Source organism: Leptinotarsa decemlineata, unplaced genomic scaffold (assembly GCF_025532065.1).
Source record: "Leptinotarsa decemlineata unplaced genomic scaffold, Ldec_3_MD MMD2_tig00026282_RagTag_RagTag, whole genome shotgun sequence".
In the NCBI taxonomy this organism is placed as follows: domain Eukaryota; kingdom Metazoa; phylum Arthropoda; class Insecta; order Coleoptera; family Chrysomelidae; genus Leptinotarsa; species Leptinotarsa decemlineata.
The window spans coordinates 21,187,535-21,211,130 of record NW_027412668.1 but is presented as its reverse complement, the minus strand read 5'-3'; the positions used below and the strand labels follow the sequence as shown (position 1 = coordinate 21,211,130).

The following is a 23,596-nucleotide window of genomic DNA, read 5'->3' as shown; positions in this document are numbered from 1 at the left end:
ATTCTTATTGAAAAACAATCATTGGACAGTCTGATATATATTTGAGATAGTTAAAACGTGATGAACCTATATTAAAACTCTAATAATTCATTAAAATACTCTATGAATTGAAGGATTTCGAGAATAATGAACCTATTATTTGAATTTGAAGTTCAATAATTCGTTTCATTCAATTCTTTCATTTTTCAGATCGTTAAGAAAAGACCACCCATGGGAGACTACTTGATAGAAGAAGTACAACATATTCCAAAATACACAATGTCTTTAGAAAAAGTGTGCGACAATAATTCCATCAAAATTACTTTGACCATACAATTAATGAATCTGGAGTATCTCAGAGAAAAATCTACAGTCAATATAAACTCTGCAATGATCCTTTTGGTTGGTAGTAACTTGAATGAAATCTTGATTTATGAAAGATACAAGTAAGTTCAATGCTACCTTTAAAATGAAAATAAAAATGTAAGTGATTATGATTAATTAGATATATAATAGTAATATAATAATAATAATATACTTTATTGTCATTAAGAATAAATCTTGTGGACAAAGCTTGTGAAAAGTACATACAAATGTAAGTATAGAAATATAAAATGTGAATATAACACCTACAAAAAAGTAAAGTTAGATCATACACTATAGTTCAATATCGAAATTTTGTCTCAACATGGTCAGTTAGAGCGGGGTTAGTGAGCGATGGTGGAGAGAGAAGAGAAAGAGTGAAATAGTAATTGGAGATTAAAAATATTTGTTCCATCAAAGTAGTCACATGGGTATAGAGATTTGCTCGGGCTATAAAAATGTCATAATGCAAATACAAATCCCGTAATTAATATTTATAATGGCTTCAATATATAGAATTACAACAATTGAAATTATGAAAATTCCCTTTGTACTCATTGCTTGTGCTTCAAAGAAGAACCCTCAGATATCTGCTACTCATTATATACTAATCCTCATATTCGTTCAGGAGACGGTATGCTTGATTCATAACCATAAAATACATTTAAAAATAGATGCATGAAAGATAGATCCGGAACCCCTGGCATATAAATCCAAAACAAGCACTATTCCCAAACATCAGAGCTGCGACACTTTTCTCCACGCGCGTTTCTCCAACCAAGTTGAAGTCTTCAGTAGATTTAGTCTACTATATCTCCTGAAGACGCCATTTAGTCTACTACATCTCCTGAAGACGCCAACTGGGATAGTGTAATTTGCGTTGAGGAGGGTGTTACTTTCTGGTGTTTGAGAACAGTGCTTGTTTTGGATTTAGGAATAATTAGCAACAAGTATAACACCCGGCAGACCAACAAACTGGGATTATCCGTCCCTACAATCCCTCTGAAGCAGAGACTTCATCATCTATAGTTAGACAATACATAACTGCCAGGGAAATAACTTGTGATATAAATCCAAAAACTCGTCAAAGTACATCACCCAAAAACCATTGCAAAACTTTTTAAGCGGAGGTGTTATCACCCAATTTTTTTTAGTGAATGAATGTCGAGTGATACCTAATTTTCTTGCTAAAAAGTATCAACTGCAAATTATATCCTGTGAATTTATCTTTAAAACCTAGATTAATCTTGTTCCTCCACTTTAATCGGCAACACAAGTTTACGCGACATGGAGCTTATGATAATACATGTTTCTCAAATCCTGAGCGCTCAAAATTTGAAATTAGGAGTGTACATCTGAACGAAACAGCCACAAAACCGCTTAAGTGTCGAATCTTACCAATATGTCTTGTAGAATAAAAATCATAGTGCTCTCTGCGAAAAATGTTTTTATTCACAATATCAAATGGATGATTTGGTATGAACAACTTTAAATTATAAACGAGAGAACAACGTGAAAAAAACAGTTATAAATGCAAATTCCGGAAAGAATCTGTTTTTTCCGTTAATCAGAATGTTCGTTGAGACAAGATGCTATGGGGAATCTTAAAAGAACTTGACACACTTTGAATGCAATCAATTTCAAGTTCAATCAGAACTAATTACATAGACTTATAACTTCTTCTGAATCCTTTCGATCTATTGAAAAGGTGAACGAACTGAATCTCTCTTGCTTTGTGTAACTTGTGTATCGCGGAGCGGTATTGCTAAACGTTTATTACCGTCCGTCAACCTGTTTATTTTTTCACTTGAAATACATGTGATATTTTCTTATTAGTCAGTGGGCTATGCTTGAAGACTGGCAGTAAACAAATCTAAAGAAATGAACTTTAAACCAGCTTCGAATATACCTACACAGTAGGTTGAATGGACTGACGCCTATCAGAAAACAACTACTCCCATGGTTAATACCACGAAGAGCGTTGGATTATAACCGACAGGCGTCAGGGCAGGAATCTTCACAGAAAATTTCCTTATGCATATGAATGTGTCTCTAAACAACTCCTTATAAAAAATGGAGTTAATGCCTCAAACATTAAATGACATCAATATCGGAAACTAATAATGTAATAACAAATGTTCAATCTGGATTTCGTACATTCGTACGCTCTTGTTAACATCACCCAAGATTTATTCATAGTAACTGATAATAATGAAGTAACTGCCATGGTATTCTTGGACTATAGTAAAGTATTCAATACATTAGACCACAATATTCTGTGTAGGAAAATGTAATTTCTCGGATTTAGTGAAGGGATTGTAATTTATTGAAAAGTTACCTCAGAAATCGGACTCAGTCAGTATGTCTGGATGGAAACTGTTCTAGTGCTTTACCTGTTGATTATGGGGTACCTCAGGGCTCTATCCTTGGCCCAATTGTGTTCTCTCTATATATATCTGACTTCCATAAAATAATTGATCATTGCACAGTTCATCATTATGCAGATGACACTCAGTTATATTATCTATTTCCTTCAAGTAACTGGCAGGTGGCAATGGAAAAAATTAACAGCGATCTACAAAAGTTACTGGATCTATCTATAGCCCATAACCTGAAATTGAATTCTGAAAAATCTCAGCTGATACTTTTTGGCCCGAAACATAAAAGACGGGAAATTGAAGGAAGAATTGAAATCCAACTTGGACAAGACTTACTACAAACAATTACAGAAAGCAAGAACTTGGCTTTATGACTAGATGCTGATCTGAGATTTCACAAACATATAAATTCACTTTGTTGTAGCTCATACAGTATCTTACGTCAACTCTATCAAAGTAGAGATATTATATCTTCCAAATTGAAGTTGAAACTTTGCGAAACCCTCATATTGTCTAGATTAGCATATTGCGATATAGTCTACGGGCCTGCTTTGATACAAACTGATGTAAATCGCTTACAAGAAATACAAAACAATTGCATTCGTCTTTCTTATGTTGTGAGAAAATTTGACCATATATCCCCCAAGTTCCAGGAGTCAGGTTGGTTACCGATTGCTAAAATCTGGCAGTTCCACCTACTTGTCAATACACATAAATTCTTTATTTACAAAAAGCCCAATTATATTTATGAAAGATATAAAACTTTCAAATCACAGAATAATTCGAGGACACGAAACCGTCACACTTTTATTATTCCAAAAACTCGACAGCCTGCTTTTCTCGTAGTTTTATTTACAACTCTATCAAACAATATAATGCTCTGCTCAGTGAATTTAGACACTACCCCATATATAATTTCAAGAAAAAGTTGAAAACATATCTGAAGTCTTCTGGATAGATAATATATTCATGTTATGCCTTGCTCATATGGTTTTCCCTTTGTCTCACCTTTGTGTATGTTTTGCTATATTTTACCTTATTTAAGCTAAATATATTTTTAATATTTACTTTGGAATTTATAACCTTTGTTTTTTCTTAGTCTCACAAAGATTCATGAACTACTCACTTACGAATGTATACTAGGTAATTATTTTTATATTTCTATATAAAACATGCTATCCCCCGGTTAAGTTGTAAAACAGCCTCGGCTTAACTTCGCCATTTGATTGATTTTTGTAATTACTTCTTCTTCATAAACAATGTATGTCAATGAATAAAGCCCATTTATTATTGTTATTATTATTATTATCTAATTTTCTAAATTTTATTAGTTACTCAAATAAGCTATAAAACAGTAGGTACAACTTTTTCCTGATTCTATCAATTTTGTATCTCACACTGTTCGATTTTTCCACGTCGGACAGATAATATATATGTATAACCTACAGACTATTTATTTTTTATGTAATATCAAGTTTTGCATATGGGGAATTTTAAATATACTTTTGGTTGATTGATTGATTGATAGCTTCTTCAGGCTAATCAATATCGAACACGCCTGAGAAGATGCTGTACAGTTGAAACAAGTGTTTTGTCTTTAAAGTGTTATGTAAACATCTTACGATAAAGTATTGTTGAAGATGATTATCATGGAATTTCAAGTATCGACAAATTTAATAAGAAATAGTGAAGTAATAGTTGAAAAATCTATTGATTGTTTTATTTTAGGCACTCATACATGATGGAACATCCTCAGTTTGTGAAAACCATTCAAACGGTTGTTACCCCAGATTTGGAAAAAATCGAGGCACATTTTATTAGTGAAAATTGGGGTAAAAAATATTCATAATTTTGTGTACTTTTTATACAGTTAAATATGTTCTAGTTGGTATTGATTGCAATTCTGATATATTACTTTCCAAGATAAATAAGAAATCTAAAACGAATCTAGGAAAGTCAACAAAAAAACAAGAAACTAAACTTCCCAGTTATATTCAAATGTTTCTGGATATGTATATGAAAACAAAGAAAAAAGTACGTTCAAATTTACAAGTAAATCGGTGATAATTTTAATTTCACATTTCAGCCAACTAAAGAAAATCCTACAAAAAAGGCTGAAGGAAAATCTGACGAGAAAAAGAACGAAAAAGTAAAAGCTATAAATGATCGACCCAATAATTTATTCTCGAAACATACTGCTGAAGCTGCAGAAGATGGAATCATCACTAGTACTGTGCAAAAATTAGCCGATAAAAATGTAGGTTTTCATTTCATGGCCGGTAATGCAGATATAATTGGAAAATGCTTGCAAGATGAGAAAAGGAGTACTGCTGGTGACAATAAGCTTTCGGAGAAAGTCAGAACGACGGAGAAAATTGAGCAAGACTCAAATAAAGATTTAAATGAATACAATTATGATAATGATCAGATCGGTAATGAATGCGATAAATCAATAAATAAGTATACATTGTGCGGTGACATATCTGAAACTTGTGAATTTTCAAATGATTTATTTGACGATTTTTTTGAATGTGATGTTGATGTAGATGATGAATTTTTTGGTGCTTGTGAGGAAGACAAATCTGATCAGTCGAATATTTCACACAATGCTAAAAATCCAGAATGTTTTGTAAATGAATTGAACCCTGAAAACACTTCTAATAATTGTCATGACGAAATCGGCAAAGTTCACGATGAAAAAAATAAACTTTGTTCCAACTTTCTTGATGAGAATAAATACTCTCTATTACTTGATGGTCAAAAATATTCACAAAAAGATAATCAGAATATTGATCATTCCCAGCAAAAGAACATGTGTGATGATGTACACATCTGCCCAAGTAATGCTAATATTCATTCGAGGAGCAATATTCATGAATTATTCGGTTCACACAAAGATCAAATGGAAAACACAGTAAATCGATATCTGGAACTATCAGATGTTGAATCAATCGTAAGTATGAAGTATTTTTCGTAGATTGATTACCTACTTAATTCAATCAAATAGTACTTTCAACTCTGAATAGGAAATTCTGAATTAAATAAAAAATTATCTTCGAAAATTTTTTGCACTAATCCTTCTATGGTTATAATAATAATATTAATAATAGGATACATGATTCTCGGACTCGCCGATCACTTACCCCACTGTGTGATTAGTGGTCATTAGTTGATGATTGTCTGTTCATTTTGACAGGATCTGAGCTCATTATGAATAAATGACAGTGAACCGAGTTTTTTATGTATCATTCAAAGAAATGTCTTGTAGTTTTGGCACTTGCATCAAAAACTATATGACATTTTGTCTTTGAAAAACATTCTTCAAATTAACATGTGAAGTAAATAAGTATAGTTATCTATATTTTCTGATGACGTTTTTCATATCCATATTTTATGTTCATTCCTTTCAAATTTTGTTTCTATAGAATTGAACCTGTGTAGGACTATCTGTCTAGAGCCATCTTAATAATGAATTTTCTCATTTAGCAGCATTTTTACTATGAATCGATTATTTGAATATTCACACAAACTCTACATAAAACTATCTTCACAAAGTTTTTCAGTATAGTTTAAAACTACGGAATTATCGAAACTTTGTAATTCCCAGAATGTACTTAATCATTCGTTTATTGACTGTTCGGAATTTTCTGACTGGGAAATTTATTGACATGAAACTCTTGTATAATATTCTGATTGACCATCATCAGAGACTGTACGTTTGCCTAACAAATTTTTTTACTAAAATGGTATTTTTTCCCTAATATATAGGGTCTTTCAACAGGGACTTCCGAACTTTGGCAATTGATAATGGCATCTTACTGAAGCTACATCTGTCAAATTAGTTGTCATTTATTCAGTCTGTTTTGCCAATTCACCATAGATGGATATAGCATTCAACAATACGTGCAAGTAATGAAATTGTTTTATCAAAATAGGTGTGGTGTTCGGGCAACGTACCGCGCGCTTCGCCCATTTTACGGTCGCCATAATCGTCCTACCGATAAATTTGAGTCAACTGATTCAGTAAACAATCGACAAATACTCATACGTCGTTTTCTGCAGAAAACATCGCCGCTATCTGTGTCAGTCAATAGGAGAAACTGAGGCAGTCGCTAACGAAAACTCGGCCTTTCGCAGACCACAACTTGTCGAATTTTGCGTCGTGACTTGAGCCTGCACCCGTACAGCGATGAGGACCATTTTTATATGAATGGGTAGGTGAATAAACAAATTTTTCGAACTTGGTACGATATCTAACACATGAGATCCAAGAACATACAATGTATCCCAAAAAAGTAACTCTTTGAGAACGACGTTGGCCACGCCATCTGTCAACGGCGAGCACTATAGGTCAATGATTACCAACTTCTTTTGGCCTGAATTGGATGATGTGTCCACATCATGGACACCAACGACATGTGGTTTCGACAAGACTGTGCTACGTGTCACGCAGCTCATATCACATTAGATATTCTACACGAGATATTTGAGGGCATGGTCATCTCGCGTGAAGGTGATGTGACCTTGACACGAAATCGTACCATTTAACTCTGTTAGTCTTTCTCTTGTGGGATTTTCTCAAGTCGCAGGTGGATGTGAATAAGCCACAAACCACAGCGGTCCTCAAAGTCAACATAACCCATGCCATCGGTCAAATTTAGCCTGCTTTGTGCATCAAGAGTCAGAAAATTGGACGTTTCGGATGTGCTACACCCAGAGAAGCCGTGTCGGACATTTGAACGAAGTTATATTTCACACATATTGGCATCAGTAGGTCTTTCAAACGAATAAAAAATGTTGATGATGTCTCACACACACTTTGTTTAATTTAAATTCAAAGATAGGAAGCGCCTAATGAAAGACCCTACTTTTATTAAATTCTCTCATGAGCTAATTTGATATGCGATGAAAATTGTCTACACCAATAAGTGGTATATTCTCAGTAATTTTATTGAGTATTAAATAAAATACCCTTGTATTGAAATTTGAATTGAATTACACCACTTCTACAAAAATCTTTTATTTTTCATCGTCAACATAGATTTTCCTACATCTTTTATAACAAAATTTTAATCTGTTTTGTTTACCATTAATCTATTATATAAAGATTTTGTAATGTAGTAACTTTTTGAACCAATATCTACTAAGGCTCAAATAAAATGGAATAAAACATACTAAACTTGTCAAATTTTGTAGTTAAATTATATATCAAATTGGTATAAACAAAAGGTTCATCAACAGTCATCAAAGCTCTGAAATTTTTAATTTAATTTAAATATTAATTTTTAATATATTACAACATTCCTTGTTCATCGGAGTATGATCAAAAATACCTTCGATGTGATTGAAAATACTCAAATTATTATTTTCATAATTTTGACACAATAAATTCCAAGCTTTTGTATAGTTGGTATATGAAATACCTGCATACCCTGCAAAAAAAATTATTTCTCCATTCAAAGAAGATATCAAATAGTGAAATTTATCTGTATTATTTATATTCATCTTATTATGAACCATGTCAGTATAGACCACACGAAACTCCATCCAGTTATCTATAAATCCATAATGGAATGGAAATATTATACTCGATATACGTATTGTCTTAAACTGTAGCAGTGTTGGAATATCATGACCTTGTTGTGATTTAGAAATGTCAACATTATCAGTACAGACATTATTTTGATCAACTCTTGTATCACTGATGTTAATGTCATTTTGACCATTATATTGAGAAAAATTCATACCTACGTACAGTTAATCATAAGTTATTCTCGAATCGTTCCCTTTTTTCTTTCTAATTATAAATAACATATCTTTTTGATACTGAATGATTCTTTCAAACTTGGTGTCTCGCTCTCCAATTTGAGATCAATATTTTAAAAGGGATCCATTTGTCATAAGGTTTTCAATGAAGTTTTTGGAAGCTTTACCCTCAAGTTACCTCAAGACTAACCCCTTTTGAATTTTAATAATTTCATTTTATCTTCAATTTTAACAATTCAATCATTTTAGAATGAGGTAGTTACATAAAGCTTATAGTACCTATTTTATTATTGATGTTAGTGATATTTATATATTTAGTGATATTTATATTATTTAATTTTGAAAGAAATTATTGTAATATTGTGGAATTTGAAAATAGTGAACTTTTTTCTCAAATTTACGAATTGTCATTGAATGGACGATTTTAAAGTAACCTACCACTTACTCTCATAATCCAGTCTTGTCGAAACCAACTCTTGAGTATCATTGTAGAAAAATTCTTGCTTGTCTCTTTTTATCCAAGTCAATACCAATTTCTTGTTATATCCAACGTTTGTCGTATTTTATTTTCAAAAAAATTGGATATCTCTATTAAAATTGCAATAATGTAACCAAGGTAATGTCAATGTAACCCTATAAAATTCATGATTTGGCGACAAAAATCTGCGAGGCTATATGTCTAATCATTATAGTTGAGTTACTATAAACATATTTTCTGCAAATTAGTCGATCAAAACACAGGTAGAAACAAAATATAATGATAATCCTGTCATGATGTTAATCCTTATCCAACTAATAAAATCAGAGATGATAATTGTGAGGCACTGTTTGGTTTATTTCATCAGTTCGGACTTCCATTGTCTAATATAATATAAATTGATTTGAAATCTCTGAAAAAAAAATTTGAAATATTAATAAAAGCTGAAAATAAAAAAAAAATATTAACAAAAATCAAAGACGATTGTGGATACTAACAATCGAAACGTCGTGACGTAACTTGGTTTGGAAACATTTAATTTTTATTTTTCATTTTTTGTTAATATTTTTTAATTTTCAGCTTTTATTATCATTTCTATTTTTCATTTTTTTTGTTGTTGCTTGTATGTTATTTCTTTGTGATTTCAGTCTTTTGTTTAATAAAATTGTTATTTTCGGTTAATTTTTTTTTTCAGGGATTTCAAATAATTTATATTATATTCGACAATGGAAGTCCGAACTGATGAAATACACCACGAAACATTGTCAACCACCTTCAAACTGTTTGGTTTAGTAATGAATATTACTGGAGTTTAACCCCAACACCAAACCGTTACTTATAAACACCTTGACACGTTTTTTAATCACCAAGTGATCATCTTCAAAAGAAAGATTAAAACTCTTGAAGATGAACATTTGGTGATAATATATTAGTAAATATTTTTTCAAATTAAACGAATCAGACTTTTCATTTAGAAATTACATTGTTATAAAAACAGTGGCTTTAACAATGTTTCACGATAAAATTACAACTTTAAATTGTAACCGCGTGAAACATGGACGGTTCGCCAGTTTATCACACAATTTGAAATAAAAAATTAATAATGATTTCAGATTCTGAATAAAATTGAATAGAACTGGCTGATTTCAGATGCAATCTGGGCAAAATGATTTTTTTTAGTAATAAAGCGTTTAAAACGACCAGTCTTTCGCTCTTGCTTTTCAATAAACCGATCTTGATTGTCAAAACACTTGCTAATCGCTAACAGAAATGATAATACATTGAGTGGAGCTCTCACGGTCGGGTTCCAATGTATTTTACATGTCGCAATTTCTGACTATCATTCGTATAAAGATAATCAATGTAGGTACTTCTGGATATACTTACCACTCTACGACGAAGCTATACTCATAACGAACGACGGTCAACAATCCGTACAAATACATTATGAGTAAATTTACTTCGCTGAATTAATTATCCATTCAATGTTGATCTCTTTTATTATCTTGCTCATGTAATCAGGGATTCGTCAATTTGATTGCTGTGTGATTCACAAATTTTCAAAACTAGCATTAAAAAATAAGAGTTGCCCCCTAGCAAAAACTAACTACTCTTATTCAAAATCCTTGAGCATGATTCTTGGAAACCCTCATTCATTATTATAAATTTATTTGATACTTTTGAAACAGAATGAAGAAACTATCCAAAATGAAAAGAGGGCAGAATCTGGGCGATGTGAAAGTCGTGAATCTGAAAGCAATCATGATTCTGTGTCAAAAATATTCAATTCTCAAATGCAACAGCGGAAGATCTGCAAGAACTCGAATATTGATAGAGAAGGTACCCAAACAAATCCAGAATCTACTGAGATCCAATCAGAAAATTCAAAATTATTTACTGATTTTGATACGGTTTTGAAAAACGATGCTTCACTACTTTCCATCAGACAGAAATATGCATATGGAGAAAATATTCAAGAGAATGGTGCTAGCTCTAACAATAACTTTATAAAGGAAAATTCACAGAAGAATTTGAACAATTCTCAGGAAAATATAAAGAACCATTGGTTTTACAAAATAAACAAAAGACGAAAAAGGGGTTTGGAGGATATTCATCCTGCAGAACAGTTTGAGAACAAAATATATGTAAGTATAAGATGAGACCATCAATTTTTTAAGGATTTTCAACCGTATATAAAAAACGGACAAATTCTGTTCGGCGGTCCATGTCAAAGCTTGCAACGGATCGCCTTGATGAGCATTCTTTACCTTCAATATTAATTGATTGGGTTTTCTGTAGCGTTTTCGAATTATCTAGCAAATACTCTCTGATGGGACTACCGGTATACTTCAATTAATAAACCATGAGAGGTTTTTTAAATTTGAGAACCTCAATTATAGCTTCCAATTTTTTCAATATTAATGTTAACTTCAGTTTGTTTCAAAATCATTTTAAACAGTAGTTATATTGCCAATTTCATCATGACAGGTTTATACTGTTTAATGAATGATTATGTTAGTTCTACTTACTTTCATTAATATTTTTTTTCATATATTCTATATATTTTCTATGTTAAATATGTTTATTGAACGAACATCTCTGATTGTAAATAATTTATCTATTAAAAAATGTACCAAGGATGCAAAAATAATTTTTGCTAAGAGTGTTGTGAAAACTGAATCCATCTTTAGCTGTATCAGTTTTTTATAAAAATAAAGTAAAAGCTTATTCTTCAAAGAACTTTGATAGATCAAAATTGAGTCTGCCATGAAAACAAATGAATGTTTCAGTATATTGTCAAATTCATGGCCATTCAACTTGTATTACATTGTTATAAGTGTGTGTCTAAGAATCCTTTCTATGGATTATAATGTTAATTCGGTTTCAAAGCAGATATTTTTGGGAAATTCTATTTTAATAATACATTAATTCAGTCAAGTGCTATTAAGGTAACTAACCATTACTTCCAGAGGGAAGAAAAGAAGGTGATCCTGAATGAATTCAAAAAACCAAACCGAAAAAAAATTAACCATTACCCTCAAACAGATCTTTATCCAAATTCGACGATAAGTAACCAGAAGTACACCATTACAGAAGTCTTAGAACCTAATAAGAAGGCAAGTATATACGATTTTGAAGCGGATATTGGTAGAGAGAGGATGGGAAAGGAGAAGGAAAACCAAAAAAGTATAAAGTGGAGATCTCCTTTGGTTATGTCACCTGCAGTAAAATTCTCTCCGAAAATGAACTTTTCCGGTCAATTATTCAAAGAAAATGATATCGGAGCTCAGAATAATATGTGAGTGTAAAATTTTTCAATATTATGTGTAACATGCCAATCAAGACAATAATATTGTGTCGAATTAATCTTTTTTTTATTCCAAAATCAGTTTCATTTCCAGAACTCGTGGTAATATGGGTCACTTTGCTAAATAAATGCAAATATACAATAAGAATTCAAACGATTACACTAGGCATTATAATAATAGCGTGAAGTAGGTTATTGAGTTCCAAAAAATATGTATAATGGGAATATTGCAACACAGCCTCTGCCCTGTAACACTGCACACACACAGAAATTGAGCCTAATTAGGTTGACAAAAATCAAATCCTTCAAGAGAAATTGATATATTACTTTTGTATTATTTAAAATATATGAATATCAATGATGGAAGATCCCTTTTTGAAAAAATATAACTTTATTATACATGACTTACCATGAAACATGCATCATATATTATAGTATAGTATAGTTTTATAGTATTCATTGACTTGACCAAAAATACTGGCAATAGTTCGTTTTCTACTTTTGATCAAATCCGATTGTGTAGAATATCGGAGTTCTTCAGGAGATATCGTAGAAACAATCGATTTGACATATCGCTGTTTGGTTCATTCAGAACATTCGACAAAGGTCGATATTAATCCTTATCAAATAAATACGTCAGTTATCTTGAGCATTCCATGCACATCATTATTGTCTTTTACATCATAAAATTCAAATTAACATCTAAGGAGTTATCGCAAAATTAATATTATAAACTACACATCACGATTTGATCTTCACAAACTTTATTTTCAAAAATATATCACATATATCACGACATGTTTCGCCATCAGTAGCTATTTCGTAGTGAATCATGTCGAAATATATATGATATATTTTTAAAAATAATGTTTGAAGATTAAATCGTAAGGTGTAGTTTATGAAATTACTGTGGATCTTCATCAAGTAACGGCCGAATCAATCAGAAAAAAAAGCAAAATTAAAATTATGTCTCGAGAAAATACTTTCAAGCACCCTAACCGCTGTTATCCGCGTTATGAAGAAAGGTTGCTTTTGCGTTGGTTTTACGTAGTAGGTATATTACTCTGAAGGTTAAAGTCGCATTTTTTATTTGTATTGTTTTCATGTATGTTATGCAATTATTTCATAGTTTTTGATAACATTTCTAAGTACGATTTTTTTATTTTCAAACACTGAAACGAATAAATTAAAGTTCAAATCAAATCCATTAATTTATTACATTACACAAATATGAGGTGAAAGCTCATCACTAGATTTACCTATTTTATAAAAAACCATAAGTTTTTTCTCAGAATCAATCATTCTTATTAAAAGTTGCATATTGTATTCTTGTTTCTACATAGATGAATCTCACGACCAGCTTTCATATCATATACAAGAGGAACGGTAGCCGTTCGGGTTGGCCTGTGGTTAATTGGTTTGATTTGAAGTTCATTTTCTTCTTTTCAGTGCTTGTACTCAAATATTTTTTTACTCTTATTTATTTTTTTCTCATTATTGGACATGATCCTTAGTATGTGCTTTTTATTAATGCGTCATTGTTGCATAGTAGATCTCTACAATATTTCTTTGAAAACCACCAAAATATCCCTAACACAAGCTGAGTTAAAACTGTTTTATTTGATATCTATATCACGGGAATGGATAAAAACATTTTCTATATTCCTTATTTGTGAAATATTACTGAGTTTGAATAAAATGTATTTAAAAAGATTCATCCATTCCATTTTAAATGAAATTATCCAGTATAGATCATCTCTTGATGATATGAACTTGGTTTTTGAAAAGCATGTTAAGAGGCATTTAGTTGTTGGGCTTATTTTCTATTCCTTTATTCAGAAATAAATTGAAAAATATTTTCACTAAAATTACTTTTTTCAAAATAATATTTATTGATAACAAAAGATAAGATATTTATTCACCTTTGAAAATTTTCACAGAAAAACAGTATATTACAGTAGTCATACAACTGTTTTTTGTTTAGGTACGTCACAAACTACAAAAAATATTCAATAATAAAAAATTTAGTTTATGAAGAATTCGATATTTACATATATAAAATCAGTCACATTTATACATATATGAACAGTTATCACAAATATGTAGTCCACACTCTTGTCATGCAAAAATATAAGTATTTAGACCCATGAATGAAGAAAAATTTCATTTATATCATATAGTGGATTAAGCAGCATTGATGTTGTATTTTTGTTTTTTCCTCATTTACTTTTGACATTCTGTATTGATTTTTATTTCGTGTATCATGTTTGTTCCCGAAATATATTTATCTTTATTTTTATGTATCCATAGAATTGCCTCCATTATATATATACAAGGTAATATCAAGATTTTCATTTCAATAAAAATTGGCTTTGCTTGTGCTCTGTTGCCCAAATTGGTCATGGTTCTTATAATTTTCTTTTGGCTCACCAATAGTTGATGACAAGCCAGGCTTGTTCCCCACAATAGAACCCCATATACAAGACGGCAATGTACCATGCCATAGTAAACAGTCTTCAATACTTCGCTAAATAGTACTTCCCTGAGGTTCCTCAAAACAAATAGAGCCTTGGATAGCTTTTTTTAGTTTCATTTATGTGTACTTTCCAATTCAGTTTAGCATCAACATGAAAACCCAATAGCTTAACTATTGTTTCATCGTCGAGCGCTTGCCTATTTTTCGTGAAAGTGATGTTCTTTGTTTTATTTTTGTTTAAGGACATAACGTTTGAATTTGAAGAGTTTTTCCATTTTTAATAATGTTTCCTCTGACTTACGTTCTATCACACTTAAGTTTTTGTCCTGTAACAAAAGAGTTGAGTAATCTGCATAAATTAAAAGGTCACTGAGAAACAGCTAGTGCACACAACCATTACTTGCTACGTATAGGACAGTGATGTATGTTTTTTCATTAATAATGAGCAGCATGAGAATTAATGTCACACTATTCACCAATTATTTTATTTTACAGATTTAACGAAACGTTGAACACTTCTGTGTTATCAAAAAACTCAAGAAACGGTCCAAATTCAACACAGAACCTACAAAAGACACCAAGACAACCCAAAAATAATCAGAATATTTTCCAAAATTACAAACATCGTGGAACAAAATTTCCTCTTTGCGACAATGATTATTGTGTGGAGAATTTAAAATCCAAGGAAGCAGACAGAAGTTTGGATTATTCAGACATTTTTTCATCTTCAATTTTAGGAAGCCATTTAATTGAAGAACAGAAAAAAAATACTCCAAAAAGATATAAACAATGTGAACCTTCCTCGGCTACAGATTATTATACTCAGTTTGTGAATCAATCCATAGCTCAAAAAGACAAATCTGATGAGAAGACAGGATCATTTGAACGAAAATCTTCATCTCCATCAAACAGTGAGAAGGAAAATATTCCAAAGGAAGACATTTCAGTTTCTAGGAATTCATCACTTTCTCAAATTATTAGAAGCCCAAAAAACTTTACTTTATCTCAAGATATGTTAGAATCGGAAGCTTTAAGGAAAACTTTTTCCAATAGTTTTGTAGATTCCAGAGAAATGCGTAACTCAGTATTGTCTCAAAACAGACCATTGACGTATGATCAGAATTCATCACATCAAATAAATTTCCCAGATAGATACGAGGACAACATGATGCATCCTACTCAGGCTGGCCGTATTTATAATAATTCATCACTGATTCAGCCATCGATAGCACCAGAATATTCAGTGAATACTTCAGTTTATCCGTTGCAGGATCCGAGATACTTGACAGAATACGGTTCTCAAAAATTGTCTCGACCTACTGAGACTATGATTTCTGGTCATATGCAGACAATGATGCCTTGCAATACACAAAACATGAATGTTCACTATCCCAGATCATATCCAAACTTAGAATATTACAGGAGTCTAAATGACAGCTTCAGACCAGATCCCAACCATTTCCCTTATTCACCCATTGGACCCCCTGAAAATTATAGATATCCTCCCTGGCCAGGGATGCCATTTTATTACAATCCTGAAGTTCATATGAAACAGGATTATCCATATCCTGACTATTATCCGAATTTTAAAGCTCCAGATTCTTATATGACACGACAAATATCAAATTTTGATGATATTCAAAACATGAGTTTCGCCAATAATTCACAGGTAACGTTTTTGAATAATTTTGGGTTGAATATTTCTATAAGGTTTGGTATTTTTGTAAATCTCAAGAATATCCATCATTATTTTTTTAAAATTACCAGATATTGTATTGTTAAAATAACAATTGTTAACAGGTGACAGGTGCGCCAATTTAAAAGCACTTTGTAGGGTGTTTTAAAACTCTTATGGATTCAAACATGGTGATTTCGACTTTATTTTAGCTTGTGGAATTAAGATTGACTTTGAAAACAACAGCTGAAATTTTTCGATTATTTACTAATACAGTTTACTGTGATTTTATTATGGAAGGTTTACAAAACCACGACACGTGTTTTGCTATATAATAGCAGCATCAATAATAACTTGAGCATACATATCAAAAATAACAAACAAGAGTTTGGTAAAAGATTGGTCAGGAGTTTACAAATTGTCGTGTGGTTCATGTTTGATATTTTACATAAGTCAAATTGGAGGAACATTCAAAGCACTCGTTAAAGAACATAGAAACAGTTTCAAGAATGGAAACATTGATTTTACATATGCTACTCACCTCCATACAGAGGGACATGGGTTCAATCATGAATTCAAAACATTTCATTTCCAGAAGAAAGATTCGAAACCTGACTTTCTGGAAAGTAAGGAATTCTATAAATTCAATAGTTCCCATTATTAAATAAACGATGAAATTATTTTGAATAACACTCTTTTATTGACTTTTTTTCATTTTCAGCCATTAATTTGTTGACGTGTTTATACTTATTTTTACCTATTTGTAATAGCGAATCAAGTATTATATCTGCTGTTTTCAGGTAGTTGAATCTATTCCGGAATTAACTATCTCTAATGGTAATAATTTAGAAGTAATTTATTGAAAACACTCTTCCTTCTCCAGAACATAATACTCTCTCTGGACATGCGTTTCCCTAACCAAATCAGTATCTACAGGAGATGACAAAGACTACTTCTAACAGCTATGTTAATATATTTTATTTTTGAATGTTTTTTCAATATTTAAATGGTTTCTCAATTGATTAATGTTTTTTTTTATTTTAAAAAACATTAACATAGCCGTTAGAAGTAGTCTGTGTCTTTTTCCCGAGGTTGATAACTTGATTTGTGAAACGTGCGTTGAGGAACAGTATTTTGTTAATGTGTAGGAAAAGTGTGTAATTTGAGTCCATTTTCAAGAATAATAGAATGATTATAGATGCCTTGCATATTATCAATGTTTTCATTTAATCTCTTTAACAACACCTGTTAACATACCTTGATATCATTTTGCTAACCAAGTTTGTCGTAGCACATATCGAGGAGGGAGCACTGCATTATGGGCAAAGAAAGGTTATGAAGTAACTTCCATCTCTCTAGATCATATATGTACTGAAATAAACTTTGAGGTCTGTGGTGGAGGCTTCAAAGCCCATAAAATATTTTCTATTTATAGATCACCTACCAGTAATTTCCAATATTTCTTATACAAACTCGAAGTGGATATTTCAACATTGACTTCAGTACCCCATCTATAGAGGCCGATAGTATTTTGAATATCACTGAACAGTTTGGACTAAAATAGATAGTAAATGACCATACAAGAATAAGTTCATACTCGAGAACCAAAATTGATAATGTTTTTACAAATGTACAGGCGATCTCTTCAGTAGTAGACACCTATTTCTGATCACGGACTTATTATTACCTCCGTTAATAAATCACTATTGAACCTCGCTCTGACAGAAAAATCTTTTAGGTACAAAAGAATATTTTCCAAAAACAATAAGCAGCACATGGCAGGATTACTCGATTCTGAAAAGTGGGTCTCTATGATGCAAAATCCTGCGATGACAAATATAAAAACATGAACATCTTATTGAGAACGTTGAAAAGTTACACTTCAGTAATGTAATCCAACATTCAGAAAACAAAAACAAGGCCTCCTGGTCAATCATCAATAAACTTAAAAATAAGGAAAATTCTTCTTTATGTCAGCCCCCCAAAAAATCATTAATGACATTCCAAAAATCCCACGTGAAGTTTCTGCAGATAGAACCTTACAGTCCATGGTACTACTGCCATTCACAGAAAATGATATGATCCACATCTTTGCGAAACTCAAAAACAAACACTCCGCGGGACCCGACAACCTCCCTTGCAATGTAATCAAAGAATTCAACTAATTTCTATAATCACTGGTCACCCATATTGTGAACTTTTCTTTCGAGACAGGCACAGTCCCTACTCAACTCAAAACATCAAAAGTTATACCTGTGCACAAAAAAAACTGTAGAAATAAATTGGATAATTATAGGCTAATCCCTTTAACACCATCATTTTTCAAAGTGTTTGCATATTGCATGCTAGAAAGACTCGATACTTTCATAGAGAAATTCAATCTAATACCAACCGAACAGCATGGATTCAGAAAAAGGACGGTCAACTACTACAGCTACAACTGAGTCTATAAACATTATCTCATAACGAGAAAGGTCTTATCACTACACACTACCTGTGAAAGTAGATGTTCCTCAAGGAAGTGTAGTAGCTCGAATTCTGTTCTCCCTATATCTGGCAGACATCGTGATTTATCTATCAGAATTCAAAGTTATCTTGTATGCTGATGATGTATCAATTTTGGTATCTAAAGAATCTTATGATTCAAATGAACAAGCTGGTATTTATTTGATGCATAAAATTGCAAAATGGTTTTCAAAAAATAGGCTGTATATAAACCCAGCAAAAACAGAATTTCTTATCTTCCATACAAGACAAAAACAAATTGAAAATATCAACCTGACCTTAAACAACACTAACGTGAACCGTAATACCTCTGTTAAGTTTTTAGGTCTGAATATAAATGATAAATTAAATTGGGAAACCCACGTATCTACTCTAATAAAAAATATTAACTCCATAATATTTCAAATACGCTGTATGCATAAGGTCCTGACAACTCCAGTAATGAAAAATTTCTATTTTGCAGAAATTCAGTCGAGACTGGCATACGGAATCATAGTATGGGGACAATCACCTGCTGCCAAACGTCTCTTCATTACACAGAAAAAGTGCATTCGTGCCATGTTTTGCAAACCCCAAACAGAATCTAGTAGACTTCTCTTTAGAAAGCTACGAGTATTACCCCTAATTGCTCTTTACATATTGGAAACTGCTTGTTACATTTACAAACATAGAAATACTTTACTCTGTCGTAATGACATTCACGGTCCTTACACCAGGAATCGGCATTTGCTGAATACTCCTCTAAATAGATTGAACCTATCACAAAACGGTCCTCTAAGCATCGGAATTTGAATTTTCAATAAAATTTCTCAAAACATCCAAGATGAACCTACCTATTTCAGATTCAAGAAGTCACTGAAAAAAGTACTAATTGAGGGTGCATTCTATACTTTGGAAGAATGTTTTAGTATATAAATCACTGATAGTATATTCTGTCATACTTTGTGTAATTGCATATTTTATCTCGATATTTAAATTGTACTGTACCTACTCTGTCTGTACTTGTACTTATCATTTTAACATTTTACTTTTTACTCTGTAATTTTGCTTTTTTTCTCTATAATCCAAATTTTTGACATGTCTTATACCACTTGTGGTCTTCAGATTAATAATAAATTTGATTCGATTTGAAGTTTGCATCATCAGGACTAGAACTGTTTTAGTCAGGTTAACTATAATTGAAAAAACCAATGATTCCGTGACGATAACATATTACAAATTTCCATTTAAAATCAAGAAATCCAAAAGTATAAATAAATCCAGAAAAGAAAATGCAAATCTTGTTAATAGAACTGAAACCATATAACATTAGTGATTACTAGAACCAATCTGAATAGATATTCATTTATCTGTGAAATTATTTTACAAAATGTATATAGCTATAGGTACCTACATGATTGGGTCCCTATATATGCATAAATGTAAAGTTGAATGGGCCAGAATAGTTTTCAATTAAATATATTATTATTATCAGTTCAGTGTTTTGATCTTTCAATAGGTAGAAAGAGACAGGCAGCGTTTGGAATACCAGGAGAATCTTTTCAGAAGGAAATCATCTTTCGAGAATTTTGACAAGGTATCGAGCGAAATAAAGACACGTTCTCAAATGAATGAGGATGCATTTAAGGCCATGAATGTTTCAAAAAGAGAATCTTTCGTGGGAAACCCAGTAATCACAAATCACGAAAATCAGGAAATGACAAGAAGAAGTATATCTCAAGATTTGAACAAATCTTTCATGAGAAATTCCGTCAATGATCCACCTGTTGAACATTGCATGCCAAATATCTCCTACCTCCCAAACGGTGTGCCTTGTCCCCAAAATTTTGGTTTTCCAAATCGGTATCAGTTTGATTACTATGGAAATTATATCCAGCCTCAAAGTACTATGCCTAGAAGTGGAGATTTTCAACAATTTCATCCACCAAATGACAGAGTATGTTATGAATAAGTTCTTACATTCATTAAGTCAATAAAATATGTTCAAAAATCACTAACATTCAAAATGTTCATTTGTTTAATTTATATACATTCAGTCAAAATAAATGATGTTCAAAATCATTGATATTCTTCAAAATGTTTGTTTGTTTATTTCATTTTGTTACTTAAATTAGAAATAAGTGTATTTATTTGTTAACAATTGTACTATCTAAAGTAAATAAAATTAACAAAAAAAAACTTTTGAGTTCTTTTTTCAAAGTAATTAACGTTATCATTTCATGCAGAAAATATTTTGTGAAACGTAGATATTGATAATATAGTTGTAAAACCATGCAAGTTCCAAGTGAAACAGCATAATTATTTTTTTAATATTTGTTGATATAGAAATGATTTTTTGAGATGTTGCCTTCAAATAGTGAGTTTTCATTATTATTGTTTTTCCGTGAATGACTTTTCACGAAAATCCTAATTTGGATCATTTTGAAATTGAACCAAAACTTAGTGTCTCCTCTTACCACATTTCAATTTCAACCATTTACGAGAAATTATCCAATCTTGATGTAAAGAAAGGTCCAGAAATTATCCAATCTTGATGTAAAGAAAGGTCCAGGTTAACATTATTCCATCCATTTTACTCAGAAATTGCAGCTTCGTTTTGTCTCACCCTCTCTTCTATATTTTCAACAAATCTATCAAGTTAGGCGTTTTTTCGGATTATTGGAAACAATCTTTTATCACCCCAATATACAAATAAGGTTCTAAGTCAGACGTTAATAATTACCGACTGATATCTATTCTCAGTATAATTCCCAAGATATTCAAGAACATTCTGGCAGATTACCTTACCCATAATTGCTCTGTCATTATAACTGAACAACAATTTTGTTTTTGTGCTGGGAAATCGACTGAATGAAACCTAGTTACCTATTCCCACTTCCTGCCGGAATCTTTGGAGAAGGGCTGCCACATTGATATAAATAACCAATGAAAGAAATGATAGTTTTATGTTTCGGAAAATGATCTTTTTCCAATCTCAAAATCCAAAAGTTGCTGGTGAAAAACACCTCAATTTTCTTGACAAACATCAAAAGAATAAAATGTCTAGCGGGGTTAACCTGCTAGAAACCATTATTTAGATTACATAGTACCTGTAGATAGAACAACATTGGATTTGTTCTGGTATTTATTGTTGTAGTCGACTACATATGTAGCCACTTCAGTAATTTCTAGCAGAATAACCCTCGAATGTCACGTTCGATGGCTTACACTGGAAGTTATCCGAAAATTCAGCTTACTTTCATATTTCCATTTCCAAAACTTTCGCCTTAGCAATGACGACCAGCTATGATACACTTCCAGTTGGTTGAAGTACAGTTTTTACCTGCCAAAAGAATTAATTGTAAGTGGTTTCTTTTCAGTTTTCTCATTTTTTCGTAAGGTTCATTATGAACAAAAGATAATTGAAACTTTCTGTTTTTTACCACAGTAACGTTAGTTACAAATAAAAGTAGTAAAAAACATAGAAAGTTTCAATTCTCTTTTCTTCATTATGATTTCCTACCACGTAGTAACGGCTACATCTATCAATTTAGTGAGGTTCATTGGCGAGGTTCATTTTATTTCTTGATCACCAGTTGATTTTAAAATATGTTTCGCTGTTCGTTTCTTCTTACATTTACGGGTCTTATAGTTTCATCTCTTCAATTTTCCACATTAATAAGGTATATACTTAAAATACATTTCGTGTTTTCATCAGTTTTCGGGTTGTGCTAAAAGAGATCTCAATGTATCTATAAACTGATAGCACTGAAAAATATGAATTATGAATGATTAAAAAATTCAAGTTGAATATATTTCTGGTACAACCCTCTTTAATTAGTGTGGGCAAATGATTATAAAAGTTTATGACTTGAAAATGCAGCCCTTTTACTGTGTTTGTTAGTCTATGTTCAGGAAGGATGAAATTAGATATTAGTCTTGTAGAACATTCATGATCGAGTTTATAATTCTCAAAATTTTCATTAATTATCATGCATAAACCTTAACACATATATACGTGTTCGGATACGTTTCCGCGGTCAGTAGTATGTTGTCATTGAGTTTGGGTTGAACTACGTCTGGAGTTTTGTATTCGACGTTTCGGCTCCCATTTTGGAGCCATTTTCAAAAATTTGATGTTACTTGAATCCGGGGCCTCAATCTGCCTACTCCCCAGGTCTCATCATGAGTTCTCTCTAAGGTCTCAATCTGCCTACTCCTTCAATTCAATCTAAGGAGTAGTTTTGCCTTTTAGCACAGAGCTCCTACATTACAACTAACTAAATTATTTTTTGTAAGACAGAATAACTTGGATCAATGAAAACTCTCATCAAAATAAAGGAGTAAGTTTATTTCCAGGGTTTCCCCTGCAGCTGAAAAGCGAATGCGCCATATGATGAATGACATCGTGGATTACTTAAGCGACTCTTTTACATTTTTAATTTTACCGTTTTTATGATCTTTTTAAAGCACGCGCTTTAGTTTTTGAAACCGGAGTTATTCGTTCCTTTCGACTTCTCATAAGCTGTCCTTATTGCCCACATTGATTTCAATAGATATATGTACTCGTATATCCAACATTATCCACAATCACACGTGTATTGGATAGTTCATCGTCCAGATACGACATATACCGTTTATTATAAACATGAGAAACTGGTGAATGAGTACATTACTTTCACGTAAAGCA

The 23,596-nt window shown here is 31.7% G+C and overlaps 1 protein-coding gene and 1 long non-coding RNA gene across 2 annotated transcripts in view; one reads left to right on the top strand and one right to left on the bottom strand.

Annotated features, from left to right (window-relative positions):
• The window catches only part of LOC111505179 (uncharacterized), a 52,897-nt gene extending 31,802 nt beyond the window's left edge, over positions 1-21,095 (top strand). Inside the window, 8 exon segments of the mRNA XM_074180030.1 lie at positions 190-425; positions 4,449-4,552; positions 4,606-4,754; positions 4,807-5,673; positions 10,653-11,108; positions 11,934-12,262; positions 15,243-16,416; positions 20,426-21,095. Of these exon segments, the coding sequence (XP_074036131.1) occupies positions 190-425; positions 4,449-4,552; positions 4,606-4,754; positions 4,807-5,673; positions 10,653-11,108; positions 11,934-12,262; positions 15,243-16,416; positions 20,426-20,878 (3,768 nt within the window). The 3' untranslated portion in view covers positions 20,879-21,095.
• Positions 14,264-22,661, bottom strand: LOC141484732 (uncharacterized). Its single transcript, XR_012466764.1, has 3 exons — positions 22,430-22,661; positions 21,384-22,249; positions 14,264-15,073 (listed from the first exon to the last, which is right to left on the bottom strand). It is a non-coding gene; the product is annotated as an uncharacterized lncRNA (long non-coding RNA).
• Between the last annotated feature and the right edge of the window lie 935 nt (positions 22,662-23,596).